Consider the following 18711-nt stretch of genomic DNA (forward strand, 5'->3'; position numbering starts at 1 on the left):
TCTAAGTTGACAGTTCTTTTCTTTCAGCACTTTAAGAAATGTGCCACTTACTTCTGGCCTCCATAGTTTCTGATGAAAAAAATGCATCAGCATATGAACTGTCCCCATGTAAGTCACTCTCACTTTTCCCTGGCTGCGTTCAAGATGTCTGTTAGTTTTCAACAGTTAATGATGTTATCTGGGCTTGGATTTCTTGGGTTTATTCTGTTTCAGCTTCACTCAGCTCACCTGGAAGGATTTTAGCCATCATTTCTGCAGATGATTTTAAAGCACTACACTTTTCTTCTTCTCTTTCTATGATTCCTATAACACAACCTGGAAACTTTTCTCCAGCCCTTTTCTGTTCTTCAGATTGGATGATTTGTATTGATCTATTATCTTTATTTTGTCATCTTCAACCTGCTATTCTGTCTATCCAGCAAGATTTTTTTAATTTCAGTTGGGGTATTTTTCAGTTCTAATATTGTCACTTGATTTGCCTATTATCTATTTCTCTACTGAAAATTTCTAGTTTAATACTTATTTCAAGAGTGTGATCATTCATTTGAACTTTTCAATAATAGCTTCCTTCAAGGCTATGATGGCAGCTACTGATTGCCTTTTTCCATGATAGCCATTTTCATGGTTTCATATGCTGAGTAATTTGGAGTGCCTCATAGTTATTTTGAATATTACATGATGAAACACAACTAAGTCCTATGGAGAATGCTGGCATTTTTGTTTAATCAAGTAATCAATCTGTTTAGGCTCAGGCCCCAAGTCCTGGCATGCTGGTTCCAATGCCAGTTCAGCCTTCAAAGCTTTTGCAGTGCTCTTTGGACCTGCCTCACATGTACAGAATTTTGTGGTCAGTCTGAGACCTGAGGAGGGGTCTGCCAGGCAGCCCACTCTCAAAGGTGCTTGGCTGGCTAATTAGGATCAGGGAGACAGTATGAACAAGGAGAGCAGGTGAGGGAAAGATGGGGAGTTACAGAATATGCATAGCATTATTCCATATTTGTGCAAAAAAAAAAAAATATATAACAGTGTATATGTACCTCCAAGTGCCTGGGAAAAAAGGTCTGGTTTCCTCTAAGAAGGGATGTAGAATATTGGTGAGGGGGTGGTATTGAAAGGAACTTTGACTTTTTACTCTACACTTGACTTTTTTGTTAGGGCTTCTCTGGTGGCTCAGTGGTAAAGAATCTGCCTGCCAGTGTAGGAGACTTGGGTTTGATCCCTGGGTCAGGAAGGTCCCTAGAGAAGGAAATGGAAACCCACTCCAGTATTCTTGCTTGGGAAATCATATGGACAGAGTAGCCTGGTGGGCTACAGTGCATGGGTTCACAACGAGCTGAACGCAACTGAACAACAAATCTCTTTAAGCTTCTTTTGCCCATGCCCTATCCCTTTTGTAATTTTCAAAGCAATAAGGTATGAGGGAAAGACTGGGAAAATGTGGAGTTTAATTCAAAGTGTATACACAGAAAGTATCTCTTCCTGGATGTAATATACCTTACTAAATATTTATCTAATGAAAAATACATTTAGGAGTCCATATAATCATCGAATTCTCTTCAACCATTAATGTACTAATCAGAATTACTGCCCACAAAACAGAAGCTTAGCCTGTAGTATTAATGAACTTTATTCACATTTTTCCAAGTAACTACAATATTAAATACAAGCTAAAAGCAACACACAGTTCTTAGAAAACACAGCCCCGAATGCCCACCGCCTGAGCTCTGTGACTGTAGGTGCCCGGCCTTAGTGCCTTCAGAATGGTAAAGTGAGTGCAGTGCTCAAAATACACATACAACAACAACACAGGCAGACAGCTCTGAAAAAGTTCTGCTAATTATAAAGAAATCCAAAAAGAGGCCTCTAGTGTCTTCACTCAGGTGTCCTGACTTTCAAAATGGAAATAAATGATAAAGGAGCAGCTTTCTCCTCTCACACCAGCAGGCTGGGAGGAAACCTGGGCCTCAACCCTGGACGTGGCTCCTCTCACGGAATTTGGTACTAAGTAAACAGAGTGGACAGCTCCCTATTCAGCCTATTGTACAAAATCCATTTCAAATTTTATACATGGTTACACGTTTAGGACCACTTTTTAAATACTACTTAACTGATCATAAGACTATGGTAAGGACCCATGAGTCGGGCATTGGCAATTCGATCCCAAACCAACTACAGAATCAGACTGTATAAATATTAGCACCATTTTTTATCTAGTCCAGTGAAACGTAAGAGTGCCCACTGAGCTATTTTCCACTGAAGTAGTCAACAAGACAGTTGTTTTCACTTTTAACATATGCTTGGCCCCTCTTCCTCTTTGCCAGCAATACATTTGAACACTCTGATGAGCAAGTACTGACATTTCCGCTGATGAAGTTGACGTCCGCACAGCCTCAGCGCTCAGAAGCCGCCTTTCTGCTGTGCATTGTAGCTGGGTCACGCGAACTCAGCCAGCTACGACGGGCAACAGAAAGGCGGCTTCTGCTGTGCATTGTAGCTGGGTCACGCAAACTCAGCCAGCTACGACGGGCAACAGAAAGGCGGCTTCTGCTGTGCATTTTAGCTGGGTCACGCAAACTCAGCCAGCTACGACGGGCAACAGAAAGGCGGCCGTTCAGTGCTGAGGCTGTGCGGATGTAGACGTCATCAGCGGAAATGTCAGTACAGTAGCTCATCAGAGTGCTCAGAGCTTTCAGATTACTAGCAATCTACATCTGATGAACCAATGACAAAGCTATTTCATAAGAAGCACACAAATGTGTGCTTACTACATTACGAGCAATTCAGATAAACTACACCCTGTTTTACTTTTAGTAGACTTTAAAAGAAATGTATATAGGTACTTGGGAATTTTCTGGCCATGGGGGAGTACAAGCATTTGACACCTCATAAATAGAGCAGTCTTCTAGGTTTTAAAAGCAAGAAAAAGGACAGATTCCTATTCTCATTCACCTCAGTCCAGCAGAAGTATTCAGGTGTTACCTAATATTTTATTATTGCTTTTAGTAAACACAGAAAACATGTTACAAGTTGTTTTAATTAAGAACTTAAAAACTAAAATTTTAAAAGGAGACTCTTATGCAGCAGTTATTTCAATCTATATTTTAAATATCACTGGATTCTCAGTTTCAAATTTTTCAACATGAAAGGCAATTTTAAATTACCTCGCTGTTTCATAAGCTGTCTTAAGGAATAAGAACATGATCACAATGACATTAGTGAGAAGGAAAAAGTAGGACATCAAGTTGTTACAACTTAAAAATTTTTGTAGGTTCAAAAGATCATCTTTACCCCTAAAGAGAAAGAACAAAATGAAACCCTAACCAACCAATGGCTTGGACACAGGAAGGGGACTCCCAGTTACTTCATATTGACTCATTCATTGTTCATGCACATTAAAAACACTTTAAAAAATCTTGTTCATTGGTCCTCTACTTAAAAGGGGGGGAAATACTGGCCAATATCACCCTCTAGGTTCTTCCAGATCTGCATGTGGAGTTTGCAGTAGTAATTAACCATATTAAATGCAAGTCTGTGTTTTAAAGGAGAGAGTCTGGCTTGCTCAGGGTCTTGAGGGGTCGGGTTTCTAAGGCAGTCCATCAGCGTAGACCTGAGCTACTCCCCACAGCCTCTTCCTAAGACTGTCAGCTTCCTTAGACTGTCAGGGGAACAGAACACTGGAGCTGGTAGTTGAAGCTATACATGCCGGAAGTGGTCTTAAAGGCAGTTCCCACCACATTACCACAGAAATTTCATCTTTAGGTACCTGGAGTGTTTAAGGATTATAATAACAGCAAGATTCACCAGAATCCCTAGCAAGGACATTTTGGACAACACATAGACCTTTCTCTTACTAAACATACATCATAGTGACTAGGAGAGCTCTCTATATATTCACCTCAAAATAACGCAAATATTTTAAGTTGTTTCTAAAAGCTCATGATTCTTCAATACAAATTTGCAAAGCTTAATATGATTGTGTAAGATGATACTGTGTGAAGATTTTACATGGAATGAAACATTTTTGTAGAAATCAACCACAATACTTTAAAGACCCAGAGTAAAAATATCAAGGAAATGCTCAAATGCACATCAAACACCAAATTTTCATTCACACATCTCTACATGGTAAGTGGGCAAAGAACTTTTTTCTCTCTTATCAGGAATTTAGCATTCATCCTTACTGTAGATTCCTATCTCTGCTGAATGGAAAAAATGTTTCTCAAAACCACTTTCTACCCCAAAAGCAAATGTACTGGAGAGAAGGAAACACTTCATTGAAATGCTCACATCTATGCCCATACACACAGCAGCATCCCCTCACATTAGCTTCTACACAAAACCTACCAGCTAGGAACCTGTGAGGCATGTATTTCAACCAAAAGTCTGAACGATGTGCATCATCAAGGCTTTGTTATTGGTAATTCCATGGAGGAGGAAAGTAGGGGTGACCCACACCTCTCATAGGTAGCTTAACATCTGTCCCCCACCCCCGGTAAGCAAGACAATCTCAATTTACTAAGTAAAAGTTCAGATTTTAAATTGTAAGTATCATTGCTAAACTCTTCTAGAAGAGGCAGAAGTCCACAGTGGGTGACTGCCAAAAGGCGAGACTGCAGCAAGTGACTGGTACCCCATTAAGTGTCCTTAAAAAATCTCAATTAAAAAGTGACTCTTTGACTCAAAAGAAACTTCAGTACTACTTCTAAACACTTCATTTACTGGAATGCACTTGAACTAAACTATTAATATAAGTGCCTAGATGACAATTTAAAGAGAAAAGATGACCCTCACCCAGCCCGGATAGTTCTTAAATATCACAGTCCACATGAAGTGGTACTTGAACTGAAACGCAAAAAACATTTAATTGTTTAGGAACTACCAATGTTCTACAATACTTGCACTATACATGGAATCAAAAGTAGTATTGAAACTCACTTTTAACTTGATGTTCAAAGCAAACTACACATAAGGAAAGGGAATCTTCTGTGGCAAGCTGGCGTGACCTTACCAGCTATGGAATCTGAGAAGCTGTTCAGAACAGGAGGAAAACAGGCTTCACCTAAACTGAGCATAGATACTGAAGTTAAGCATCTGTCAGCCATTTAAAGGCATTTGGTGTCAGTATCTTAAAAGATTAAGATGCTTTAAAACAAAACCCTTATAAGAATATCAAAGATTTAGGGAATTCTCCTCATAAATAACCAAATTTCTATGGCTTCAGTTGTCACCCTACTGCTGAGGTAGGTGACCAGGATTCATCAAAAGAGACAATCTTTTGGAAATTCCCCAAGAAAAATCTTGCATAATCAGTTGGTTTCTTAAACCTGTGTCCAATTGCTTTTGATAGTTTTTGTCTTATTCTTTTCTTTCATTTACACTTTTAAAAAGAGGTTGTCCAAGCAACTGTTCCTTCCCTCAAGCTCTGGCAGAGTAGCATCTCATATACTCTGTCATCCATGGGTTCTCTGAGGAGGCAGGCTTGACCCGCCTATTTTTCTCCACATCAGCAGAGTGAGCCCGCTGCCTCTGAGCCGCCAGCCTCCTCTTCTCCACCTGCCTTCTGCTCTTGGCTCGCAATGCTGATTCATGGATCTAAGGGGAGTCAGAATGAATGAACAGTCACTCAAGTGGCTTTGGCACTAATTTTCCAGAATATTCACAATGAAGCTTCCTCCAGGTCACCTGCAGCAGGGCAGAGGCAAGTCAGTCTCACCATATTCAGGACTTCTGTGAATAAAAGTTTCTCCAGAAGAGCCATTCCCCTGAGTTCTGTCTTACCCATTGTCAGCAATACAGAAACTAGGCAACAGAAAATGTCCACCGGACTACATTTCAGTTTAAATGGTAAGCAACTAATCTACATGTGCATTGAGAAACTGCCTCTGGAAAAGGATTGGAACTCCTTAGCATTAAGCAAGAATAAGTATTCCATTGAAGGAATTTATATATTTTATAGCAAAATACTAAAAGATTTCAAGATTTTACCACCTAAGATGTTTAATGAACCCCATTCAACTTAACTCCACAGGATTGCCAGAGGACAACTCTGTTATCTCAAATATCACTCCAAACAACACTATCTGCTAGAGTTCAGAAGTCTGTTCTGTAAACTTGGACTGCAGTATTTAATGAGAATTCAAACAGCCTGCACCTCTGCTTCTCTTCACTCCTTTGCTTTGGGCTGGTGGATGCTGTTAGCACTAACACAATCATTGCTATATGACCCCACACGTGAGGCGCCCTCATCTGCCTTGTTCTTAGGTCTTTGCATGGGGACATGCCAGGCCTGGGTCCAAGGAGAACTAAACCTTGGGGGAGGGATGATCAGGGGACATGCAATCACTCTAATTTAATCCAAAGAGAAAACAGGAGTCTAGTTAGATGTGGAGAACCACAGAAGATGTGATCTGATAGACAGATAGCAACAAAGGGGCTGAGGCGTGAGATGCCAGTTATCAAGTCCAACAGAGCAGGAGCCTCTCAGGAGGCCAGAGGCAAATCTAGACCGGCAGCTGCTAGCCCTGGCTGTGCCCCTCGGCTATACCTCCTGGGCCCCAGGAACTTGAGAGCCCTGCGTCCTGCCCCTTCTCCACCTGGCTCGGTGTCAGTAAAACCTTCCAGCTACCAGTTCAGTTCAGTTCAGTCCCTCAGTCGTGTCCGACTCTTTGGACCCCATGAACTGCAGCACGTCAGGCCTCCCTGTCCATCACCAACTCCCGGAGTTCACCCAAACTCATCTCCATCGAGTCAGTGATGCCATCCAGCCATTTCATCCTCTGTCGTCCCCTTCTCCTCCTGCCCTCAATCTTTCCCAGAATCGGGGTCTTTTCCAATGAGTCAGCTCTTTGCATCAGGTGGCCAAAGTACTGGAGTTTCAGCTTCAGCATCAGTCCTTCCAATGAATACCCAGGACTGGTCTCCTTTAGGATGGACTGGTTGGATCTCCTTGCAGTCCAAGGGACTTGCAAGAATCTTCTCCAGCACCACAGTTCAAAAGTATCAATTCTTCGGCACTCAGCTTTCTTCACAGTCCAACTCTCACATCTATACGTGACCACTGGAAAAACCATAGCCTTGACTAGACCACAGTCCAACTCTCACATCCATACATGACCATTGGAAAAACCACAGCCTTGACTAGATGGACCTTTGTTGGCAAAGTAATGTCTCTGCTTTTCAATATGCTATCTAGGTTGGTCATAACTTTCCTTCCAGGGAGTAAGCGTCTTTTAATTTCATGGCTGCAATCACCATCTGCAGTGATTTTGGAGCCCAAAAAAATAAAGTCAGCCACTGTTTCCACTGTTTCCCCATCTATTTCCCATGAAGTGATGGGACCAGATGCCATGATCTTAGTTTTCTGCATGTTGAGCTTTAAGCTAACTTTTTCACTCTCCTCTTTCACTTTGATCAAGAGGCTTTTCTTTAAGTTCCTCTTCACTTTCTGCCATAAGAGTGGAGTCATCTGCATACCTGGCTCGGTGTCAGCAAAAACTCCCAGCAAAACCCCAATCTCTAGGCAGCTAACATCCTGCATCCTGTTTGCGATCAGATGCCCAGTCCTGGGCTTTCCTTGGCCCATCTGAGACCTACCATGTCCCAAAACATCTCAGCAACCACAGGTATGATAGCCAGTGGCAGCCAGGCCAACCCCACCCTCCAGGGGAAAGCAGAGAAGCCCGTTCACTGGCACCTACCTCATGCATGGGTGCAGAAGCACAGACGTTGTGAGTTTTCTGGCTTCCTGTATCCGTCTGTTTCTCTCCCCACCCATAGAGGGCAAACGGGTGCCTGTGTTCTTTTATTCTAGTGGATGACCTCTGAGGACTCTTGGTTTTCCTGCTTCCTCGGGCAGCTAAGGCACTTGGTGGTTGCTGAGGGTCAGTACTGCTGGCTGATTTTTCAGGGTCTCTCATCCTGATCTGTCGTTCAGGTTTCTCTTTTACATCTTTCACTGGCAGTGCTTTTTGAAAAAGGAGATAGAACAGGATGAATGCTTTAAATTCAGGTTTACATACAATTACACATAATTTAAATATTTGGGATGAAAAATTCATAATGCCTAATTAAGTAACTTTTTTACTTACAGCTTGATTCTACAAGTTTCACTTAAAATGGACAGACAGAAACAAGTTAGTCTATCTCATTTTAAAATCAACAATAAATACCAAGACTGAACCAAGCCTATTCAAAAGTAACAACCATCATTCGCATTCTGAGATTACGAGTCTCAATTGAATACTAAAAGCTAAAAGGCTAGAAAACACCAGGGCCTAATGGCTTTCCCCATGATAAATCCAGTCATTTACCATCTTGCTTCAGGGACAGATTTGGACTGGCGACAATCATTCATCAGCTGCAAAGGGCTAGTTTTTAAGTTACTCAACTGGAGTTTCAGGATTGTACTACTTTGTCATGCTCCAAGACTATGGAAAATGCTCCTTTCAGCTCTCCCGAGCTCCTTATAAGAGCTGGCTGGTGACCTTAACATGAAAAGCCCTCCATCACAATAAGGAGCATTTTCCATAGCTCCTCACCTCCATGTACAGCTGCATGCACCCAGGGGGAGGAGCTGGGAAGAGGGCTCTTATTCATGACAACATGAACCAGGGCCCCTAGCCTACACAGTCCTAAATCTGGCATCAAGGCTGGTAAAACTCTGGTGGGGAATGCACTGCACACCTGAGGTGTACTCAGACATTCAGGACACACTCCAGAACATAGCTGTTTCCCCTTTATGACTGTCCAATCATTATTTTTACAACCATTTGTATAGTCCTATATGATCTTATAATCTTATGTGATCTTATACAGGTTGTATTCCTTGTGTAAAGCCCCAGTGAGCCTATGTTTTAATCTGAGTAAGAGCTCCTGCGCATCCAGGGCACCACTTTACAGACCCCCTTGCTCACATCTGTAGAAAACCCCTTGCTCCTGAGGCTCCAGAATTTGGCTCTAGGTAGTGATTTTACAGGTTCCCCTTCCCAAACCGCATCATCTTTAGGACGCACTCATGTCCCTCACTCAGTGGACCCTTCCCTGATGACATCCATGTAATCCAGACACAGCACCTGCATTTCTGTCTTCAGCAATGACCTTTATCTACCAAATCATTTCCTTTATTACTAAGCATTTTAAGGAGCAGATAGCACGCGTCCAGCCCTTGGGTTCAGTGCTTTGCATGGCTGTGCACCGTATCTATAAACCCAGCACTCAGGCTGTCTGGGGACACATGAGATACCAGTCTTATACTGAATCCTAGGAACCCAAATCCCCTCATCACTCACTCTTCTGAGTGATGTGTCCTCACCTCATCCTCTTCCCTCCCCTGGATCTAGGTAGAAGGGAAAGAGCCCATCAGGACCAAGACAACGGGAAGTAGAAGGGGCTCCATGCCTGGCGCAGTTACGACACTGAGAGAGGGGGAAACAACTCAACTCATCTTCAGGGATTCATTTCCTTCTCTTCCTCTCCAGCCCCCATATGTCTAACTCAGACCTTCCAGGGAGCATGTCCCAGAAGATGATAATGATTTGGCTCATGGGACAAGCTGAAGCCAACCAAGGAGAGATTAGGAAAGAGAATTCCAGCAAGTGGGGAACTGGCTTCTACAAAGACATGAAGAGAAGAAAGAATAATTACAAATGCCAGGTACACAGAGAGTCTATGGGTGAAGGCATGAGTGGGTAGCAGTGGGGAAATAAAGACCTTCTATGCCAAACACAGGAGTTTTATCTTTTCCTAAAAATGAAGAAGAATCACTGAAGGATTTTAGGCTGAAAAATGCTATGGTCCTATCTGCATTTCAGGAAGGCGGCATCTAGCAACAAACGTGCCCCAAAGAGGTGGGGGCAGAAAGCATGGAGAGTCCAGGGTAGGGGGCAATGCTGGCAGGGGCCAAGCAGGGAGAAAAGGACCAGATAGTGCCCGCCACACCTGGCTGGTGCTCGGACTCACCTGGGCACCTGTGAACTGGGAGGTGGTACCCCGGCCTCTCCAGAGAGCCACAGAGGGCTAGACGGGCAGCTGAGTGGGTGACAGACACAAAGCAAATGCTGGGAGGCAAAGAGGAATCTTGGGGCCCCCTACAGGGGTTGGGAGTGGATGGTCACACTATCCTCCAGCAGAAAGCCATCAAAGATGGGAAAAGGGTACTTGACGACTCAGGTATGAGACACCCCTGGGACCACCACGCAGGCCACAGCAGAACCCTTAATCAGGGGCCCAAAAGAGAATGTGGAATTGGAGAGAGTCATAAGCAGGTAGGTGGGGGCTGAGGCTCAGACACAGAGCAGATCCCCCAGAATGAACAGAGTCAGCAGAAGGGGAGCAGAGGTTGGCCCCCTGGACACCAGCTGAGCCGGTAGAAGGGATGAGGAGAGCCAGAGAGGAAGCCAGGGAAAAGAACAGCCAGCAAAGTCTAGAAGCTTCCAGGAGAGAAGCTGGAGAAGGATGTTCAGAAAAGGACAGAACAATTAACAGAGCCAAATTTTACAAAGAGGGCAGGAGAATGAGGACAAAACAAGACTGGGCATTCTAGGGTTTAAGAGACACAAACTACTATGTAAACACAAATAGCTACAAGGGCACATTGCACAGCACAGGGAATACAGCCAATATTTGTCTAGCTCTAGATGGAAATCGTGAATCACTATGTTGTACACCAGGGCTTCCCTGATAGCTCAGTTGGTAAAGAATCCGCCTGCAATGCAAGAGACCCCAGTTCAATACCTGGGCTGGGAAGATCCACTGGAAAAGGGATACGCTATCCACTCCAGTATACCTGGGCTTCCCTGGTGGCTCAGCTGGTAAAGAATCCACCTGCAATGTAGGAGATCTGGGTTTGATCCCTGGGTTGGGAAGATCCCCTGAAGAAGGGAAGGCTACCCACTCCAGTATTCTGGCCGGGAAAATTCCATGTATAGTCTATGGAGTTGCAAAGAGTTGGACATGCCTGAGCGACTTTGACTTTCATGCTGTACACCTGAAACATATAAATCAAATATACCTCAATAAAGAAACTGGATGGTTAAGTGTTATGTTAGGTGTGCTGCACCACAATTAAATAAAATAAACGAACATAAGATAAAATATTTACACAAGTTTTGTAAAAGACAGACTTGGGTCTGGGCAGTCAGGCTGTCTCACATGACCGAGAGGAGCACAGGCGATAGGGAGAGCCAGGTCACAGCAGGTTGCAGATCAGGGGGACCCCAGTGATGATCTCACCATGGATCACTGAAAGGTCTGACATTAAAAATAGCAGTGTCCACCGGTATCCAACACAAGAAACTGAAATCCTCTCTAGGGAGCCCGGGTCTCAGATTATTCCTACAGATAATTTTCTGAACACAACAGTGAGTGTCCTGGGGATGACCAGTCACACAGGAGACAAGACGATAAGGAAGTCCAGCAGGAGCAAGAGACTTGGGGAAATGGAGTTATCACTAACAGACCATAAAACTAAAAGAAGAAGCACAAGCTCAAAAATATCTGTAGCAGAGAAAAAAGATGGAAAACAGAAGAGATAGAACTTATCACTATAAAATTAATACTTATAAAACTCTTGAAACAGTGCCTGGTACAAGATAAGTGTATGTATGTTTCAAAATCCTATTCAAAGTTTTAAATAAAGCCATTTCCAGGCAAATAAAAACAGTGTTTGTGGAAAGACAGTTATTGTGGAAGATTCTAATAGCACCTTTCTCAGTAACTGACAAAAATCAACTCAGCCTTGATTTAGGACTATGCTGTTCATTACAAAAGCCATGAAGCAGAGGTGACCTAAATATAAGTTTACATTAATTAAAATTAGCTAGAAACAAATTTTCACTTCCTCAGTTATACCAAAGTTCAAGTGCTCAAACATATGGCTCATGGTTAGCCTGTTTCACAGTCCAGACAGAGAAACTGCCCATCATTACAGAAAGTTTGACTTGAACAGAATGATTTTTAAAACTATTTGAACAAAATTAACACATTTGACCCAATGGGTACATACAGAATACTGCACTCAAAACCACAGAATACACAATCTTATCAAGCACATGCGGAACATTTACAAGAATTTACCCAGCCAAAGCTATAAAGAAACTCTTAACATAGTCACAAAACTGGAATCATACAGTATGTATTCTCTGACTTGTGCAATTAAGCTAGATCGTGCTCATGCTCAGTCACTTGAGTCATGTCCAACTCTTTGTAACCCTATGGACTATATAGGCTGCCAGGCTCCTCTGTCCACAGGTTTCTCCAGGCAAGAACACTGGAGTGGGATCTTCCCAACCTAGGAATCAAACTCCCATCTCCTGCTTACAGATATCCGGATTCTTTACTGCTGAGCCACCAGGGAAGCCCTAATTAAGCTAGATACAACAGCAAAAATATCTTTCACAGTCTCCAGCTACAGGAGAATTCCCTGGTGGTCCAGTATTAGAACTCCATGCTTTCACCACTGAGGGTCAGAGTTCAATCCCTGGTTAGAGAACTAAGATCCTGTGAGTCTCATGGCATGGCCAGTAGATAAATAAAATCTCCAGTTATAAAATTAACATTTCTCTTTTTTTCTTAAATTGAACTACAATATGGTATTAGTTTTAGGTTACAGCAAAGTGATTCAGTTATATAGATACATTCTTTCAGGCCACTTTCTACTATAGGTTATTATCAGATATTCTCTATAGTTCCTTGTGCTATACAGTAAATCCTTGTTACTTATCTGTTTTATACATGGTAGTTTTTATCTGTTAATCTCATACTCCTAATATATCCCTTTCCTTAAAAACATTTCTAAATAATGCATGGGTCAAAAATAAATCATATTATTTCACAAAAATGTAAATGTTCTCCATGTCATTGAGCTATGCACTTAAAAATTGTTAAAATGATAATTTGTGTTGTGTGTTTACTACAATTTTTAAAAAGAAAAAAGTAATAGCGATAGAGAACATAATCCCATTCTTATTAGAAATATTTCTAAATTTCTTGATTAAGTACAATGCAGCTAAAGAAGTAATCAGAAGTAAATCTAGAGCCTTAAATCAATACATCAAAAAGAAAAAAAGGCAAGGGAAGAAAAAAAAAATCAATGATAAGCATCCATCTTAAAATGTTATAAAAAGGGCTTCCCTGGTGGCTCAGTGGTAAAGAATCTGCCTGCCAATGCAGGAGACATGGATTTAATCCCAGTCCAGGAAGATCCCACATGCGACAGAAGAACTAAGCCTGTGCACCACAACTGCTGAGCCTGTGCTCTAGAGTCTGGGAACCCCAACTGCAGAGCCCACGTGGGACAACTGCCGAAGCCTTTGAGCCTTAGAGCCTGTGCTCCACAATGAGAGAAGCCTGCACTGCAATGAAGAACAGCCCCACCGCCGCAACTAGAGAAAAGCCCGTGCAGCAAGAACCCAGCACAGCCAAAAATAAAAATAAATTTAAAAAATAAAAAAAGATTAAAAAATTTATAAAAATAAGCACTAAAAAATGAAACTAAGGGGAAAAAATCATGAATTAATAAACACATAATAAACAAAACCGATATGGCCAAGGGTTAGCTTGGAACAAAAATGAACAGAATTCACAAACCTCTAGCAAGACTAATAAAGAAAGAGGGTAAAAAATAAAAATGAGTAAAAATAGAGCAAACGAGGCCATCAGGTTAAATGTGCACTGGTGACACAAGATTACAGCCCTTCCTCTTCAAACCCCAGTAAAGTGAAGGAGCAAAGGCCAAAGAGGGAAAGGACAACGAGCAAGCGGGCCAAGACACCAGACGGATTTTGGAAGGTGCAAAGTGATGAAGACTTAGAAATGACTCACGGGACTCAGCGGGAAGATGCAAACTCCCTGCAGGAGAAGGGCCCACAGGACACCGTGGAGCTGTGCAGTACCTGGCATCGAGGCACCAGACTTCCCAGAAGGCTACGCCCAGCATCAGTCAGTGCCCCAGGCCATGTGCTCCAATGGCAGCTTAACAAGGATGTGCCTCGGCTGAGAACCAGGGTCCCTGCTGCTTGCCCTTGAACCTGGGCAGATTTTTGTGAGCAGAGAATGGGGTGAAAGAGGTGGCACATGGCTCCTGGAAATAAGTCATGATGGGCAATACAGCAGCTGCCCAGCTCTCTCTCAGGAGTGCTCACTGTTAGAGGCCGGCCTGCAAGTGATGAGGAGGGCCAGGCACATGAAGAAGTCACCTGCAAGTGTCCTAGCAGACAGCTGCAGTCAGCACGCAGCAGAGAGAAGGCACACCCTGTGCGTTGGCCAAATTCTAATTTACAGAAACCATGAGCTCACAGGTGAGACCTGGAACCTGAAGTACTAGTTTCCAGGGTAAGCCTGTTGTGCAGCAATGGATACTCCCTCAACAGTCCTTCCTGTGGTCCTCAAGGCCGGTGGCTGCGCCCCCGCCACCTCACCCCATAGCCCAGGTCCCTAAAGGAGGAGGACCAGCGCGCAGCAGGCACAGGAGAACTGAGGGGGGCAGGATGAAAACAGGATGGCGTGGTAAAGAATGGGGTCCCTCCTCCTTTCCCCCAGCTCTGTTCCCAGGATGCTGACAGCCAGGCTCAGGCCCTCCCAGGCAGGAGGATGGAGGAGCAGTGTCTGGTAAGCTGACAGAAGAACAGGCGGGTACTGATGTGGGCAGCCCCCAGAAAAGCAGCAGAGTCCCCCTAAAATTTACAGTCACAAGCTCCTTCATGCACACAGCTCCCAAAAAGCCCTTCAAGCTTCCCTCTTAAATAAGCAGACAGGCTAAAAGCAAGCATTAGAGTACATCCTTTAATAAGAAAGAGACCAAAACAAAGAGGAAAAAACTAGGCTTGGAATATAAGAGAGCTCTCAAAGGATATTTACGGCTTGGGGAGGGTGGGTGGGGGAGGGGAGTGGAGGGGGAGTTAGAGAAAAGGATGCTATTTTTTATTAATTTTTAAAAGAACACTTGGGACAAAAAAAAACAATCTCTTTGAAATTAAAAACCAGAATGGTAGAATTTAAAATTTCAACAGAAAATTTTGAAGATAAAATTGAAGCATTCTCAAAACAAAACCAAAGTTCCAATTTTTTCAAAAATAAATAAATAAAAATATTAGAGGTTTGCTCCAGGAGGTATACAAACCAGCTAAAAATAACTATCAAGAAAAAAATGAATAGAAATTTTAAAAAAGCTTTTAAAATGTTTTTTGGCCTCTCTGAATGGCATGTGAGATCTTAATTCCCTGACCAGGGATCAAACCCATACTCCTTGCAATGGCAGCATTGAGTCATAACCACTGGACCACAAAGGAAGTCCCCAGAACAGAAATTATTTTAAACAGTACCTGAAAATAAATGTTTCTAGATTCAAAAGGCTCACCAAGGGATTCCCCTGGCAGTCCAGTGGTTAACTCTGTGCTCCCAATGCAGGGAGTATATATCCCACATGCCATGCCATGAGGTGTGGCCTAAAATAAGTTTTTTCAAAAAACTAAATAAAAAGTCCCACCAAGTTATCAGCCCAATGAACGAAAAATGACACATAGTATTTTAGAATACCTAGGATAAAGGGACGGTCCTAAAACTTAAAAAAAATAAAAAGGTCACGTATCCAAAAGAAGTGTTGGAATGACATGGTACTTCTCAACAATAAGACCAAAACCTAGGATTCAATATAATACCTTCAAATACTGAAATATCTAACCTAGGAAGTCTCTGTCTTGCCCAAATGGCAATCCAGCCTTGGATAAAGGCATTTTTAGACTTCAAGGTGACAAAATTTTCACTTCCCTTTTAACACTTCTCAGGACTTACAGAAGATGTGCTCCACCAAAAGGAAGGGAGATTGGAGGCTTCTAGAACAGGGATTAGATAAAGGAGGAAAGCAAAAGGAATACTCGGCAAACATGAAGAGAAGTCTCAGCTTGACAGCAGTGTCAGACCTGGACAGCATAAAGTCTAAATTAAAACAAGAGAGTCAAGGGTTCCCCAAAATTATTTCCCCAAGGAAAATAATGCAACAAATCAACACCTAATGTGCCTGGCATATAACAAGTTTCACAGTCCCACCAGACTATTTCTGGCTAAATTATAAAAGGAAAAAGAAAAGCAAATATACAAGTAAAGCAACAATTACCTCTAGGCAAAACATAAATAACAAAATATAATCAAAATGCACTGTATGGATTATCTGCAAATAACACAGAGCCATGATCATCCAAATATAGAATACTACTTCAGTGAAATAGTCATATAGTTAATACTTTGGGACAAAAGAGGTGCTTGTGTATGTCTAGGTGGGAAGAAGGGAGGGTTTGAGGAATGGCCAAGCTAAGATCTTAAACTAAATCATCTCCCATTACGGGAAGTCAATATACAATTTTCAAAATAAAAAAGCCAACATTACTCTGAATGAGAAAATCATTGGCCACAGTGCTGAAAAGAAAGGTAAAGAGTTACTCCAGGGAGCAAGGGGCATGGGTGGTGAATGGGCCAGGATTACTTTTTCATTTTAAGCATACTTTTAAAAATTCTGCATATGCATAACTGGTTTAAAACTAAAATTTAATTTAAAAAGAAATGTAAATATGAAGAAAAGAATTGGACACATTCTAGACACTCTTGAAAGCATGATGGCTACAGAGAGAAGGCATTTCACAGCGAACAAGCATTCCCACACCCACACCCACACCCCACACCCAGGCAATTTCCCAACAGCTTTTTAGTACCATCTCTTAAATAAGAACAAGAAGCCAAGAATCATTAGACATTTGAGGAAAGCTGCTAACTTGAAATACAGGATTACAAATTAAATTAAAACACACACACACACACACACACACACATATCCAGAGAAAGGGAGTGGAAACCTGTGCCAATGAAACATCCAAAAACTAAAAACTCCTAGTCCTCAGCAGGACAAGTGAGGATACTATACGTACAAATCAAGAACAGAATACTATTTTTTAAAGAGGATTAAAGAGAAGGAGAGAAGGAAGGAAAACCCAGAAAACAATTCAACAGTTCTTAAGACAGATGGATTGGAAGCCAAAGTAGAAAATTAGAGGATATATTTGTAAAGTCTAACATCCAACTAAGGAGTTCAGAAAGAAAAGAGAAAAAAATAATAGTAATAAGAAAACAATTCAAGAAAACTTTCCAGGATTACAAGATAGGAGTTTGATTTGCAAGGATTCATGAAGCACATTAGAGGAAAACAGGCCTAGACAGAGGATAATTTTCAGAACACAGAGGACAAAGAGAAGACCCTAGAAGCTTCCAGAGGAGGGAACATGTTATCTATGAGGGATTAAGAGTGAGAACCACACGGGAGTATAACAGCAACTACAGAAGTCCCAGTACCAGACAGCACTGCCTCTAGATTTCTTAGAGACAAAAACTTCCAACCTAGAATTTCATGCCTAATCACAAACTTATTGAATTGTGAGGGCAGAATCTTTTGACATGCAAGATCTCAGAATATTAAGCCTCTCACACACTCTTCCTCAGGAAGGTACTAAAGATAATCTCTGCCAGGAGAGGATAAACCGGGCAAGATGATGTGAGAGGCACACAACAGAGGGTCCTACCAAGCGGGAAGGCAGGGAGTCCCTGGGATGGTGGCCAAGAGCCCTCCCAAGACGAAACAAGGCAGCAGGCTGCCAGAGCAGCAAGCAGGCCAGGTGGAAGTAGGTCAGAGGCCCTGGGAGGGATGTCTTAAGATGGGGAGGGTGACAGTGAACCTGATGCATTGGTGGTATTGCAACAGAGAGAAAAGGGAATCACAGCAAACAAGATAGGGTAGCTCTAAGCAACCTCTTCCATAGGCCCTGCTGCTGCTAAGTCACTTCAGTCGTGTCCGACTCTGTGTGACCCCATAGACGGCAGCCTACCAGGCTCCCCCGTCCCTGGGATTCTCCAGGCAAGAACACTGGAGTGGGTTGCCATTTCCTTCTCCAATGCATTAAAGTGAAAAAGGCCTTCTTCGACAGGCCCTAACTGAATCTAACTAATTCTATGATGACTATACCAGAAGGGTGAGGATGGACCAGGTGTATGGATTAGGAGATCACTAAAAAGAATTAAGGGCTTCCCAGGTAGCTCAGGGAGAAGGCATTGGCACCCCACTCCAGTACTCTTGCCTGGAAAATCCCATGGATAGAGGAGCCTGGTAGGCTGCAGTCCATGGGGTGGTGAAGAGTCGGACACGACTGAGCGACTTCACCTTCACTTTTCACTTTCATGCATTGGAGAAGGAAATGGCAACCCACTCCAGTGTTCTTGCCTGGAGAATCCCGAGAGGGCAGAGCCTGGTGGGCTGCCATCTATGGGATCACACAGAGTCGGACACGACTGAAGCGACGCAGCAGCAGCAGCAGCAGCAGCAGGTAGCTCAGTGGTAAAGAATTCACCTGCCAATGCAGGAGATGTGGGTTTGATCCCTGGGTCAGGAAGATCCCTTGGAGGAGGAAATGGCAACCCACTCCAGTATTCCTGCCTGGGAAACCCCATGGACTGAGAAGCTTGACAGGTTGCAGTCCATGGGGTTGCAAACAGTCGGACATGACTGAGCAATTGAGCACACTACACAAAAAGAATTAAAGCCAATTAATAGATGGTACTAAAAACTCAACAACAACAACAACAAATCAACAAATCTTAATAAAAGCCATGTTACTTGGAAAAACAGAATTACACACCAAGGAAAAACCAGAGGACTGGGAAGTGGTCACCTAGGGA

The 18711-nt window shown here is 42.8% G+C and overlaps 2 protein-coding genes across 8 annotated transcripts in view; one reads left to right on the forward strand and one right to left on the reverse strand.

The window, feature by feature from the left end:
• The window catches only part of RAB4A (RAB4A, member RAS oncogene family), a 76607-nt gene extending 61791 nt beyond the window's left edge, over window positions 1-14816 (forward strand). Inside the window, exon 8 of one of the 2 annotated variants that reach the window (XM_070782322.1) lies at window positions 9339-9453. The gene's annotated coding sequence lies outside the window, so the exon portion shown is untranslated. Of the gene's footprint in view, window positions 1-9338; window positions 9454-9476 lie in introns of those variants that run through there. The other variant, XM_070782319.1, reaches the window with a different exon arrangement.
• The window catches only part of CCSAP (centriole, cilia and spindle associated protein), a 32672-nt gene that overhangs the window by 11163 nt on the left and 2798 nt on the right, over window positions 1-18711 (reverse strand). For 3 of the 6 annotated variants that reach the window (XM_070782317.1, XM_070782313.1, XM_019953906.2), the window contains 2 exons: window positions 7698-7963; window positions 1610-5592 (listed from right to left, as the gene is read on the reverse strand). In XM_070782317.1, coding sequence (XP_070638418.1) covers window positions 5416-5592; window positions 7698-7963 — 443 coding nt within the window. In that variant the 3' untranslated portion in view covers window positions 1610-5415. Of the gene's footprint in view, window positions 1-1609; window positions 5683-7697; window positions 7964-18711 lie in introns of those variants that run through there. The other 3 variants (XM_070782315.1, XM_070782316.1, XM_070782314.1) reach the window with 2 other exon arrangements.

This window comes from Bos indicus, chromosome 28 (genome assembly GCF_029378745.1).
Source record: "Bos indicus isolate NIAB-ARS_2022 breed Sahiwal x Tharparkar chromosome 28, NIAB-ARS_B.indTharparkar_mat_pri_1.0, whole genome shotgun sequence".
Taxonomy (NCBI): Eukaryota; Metazoa; Chordata; class Mammalia; order Artiodactyla; family Bovidae; genus Bos; species Bos indicus.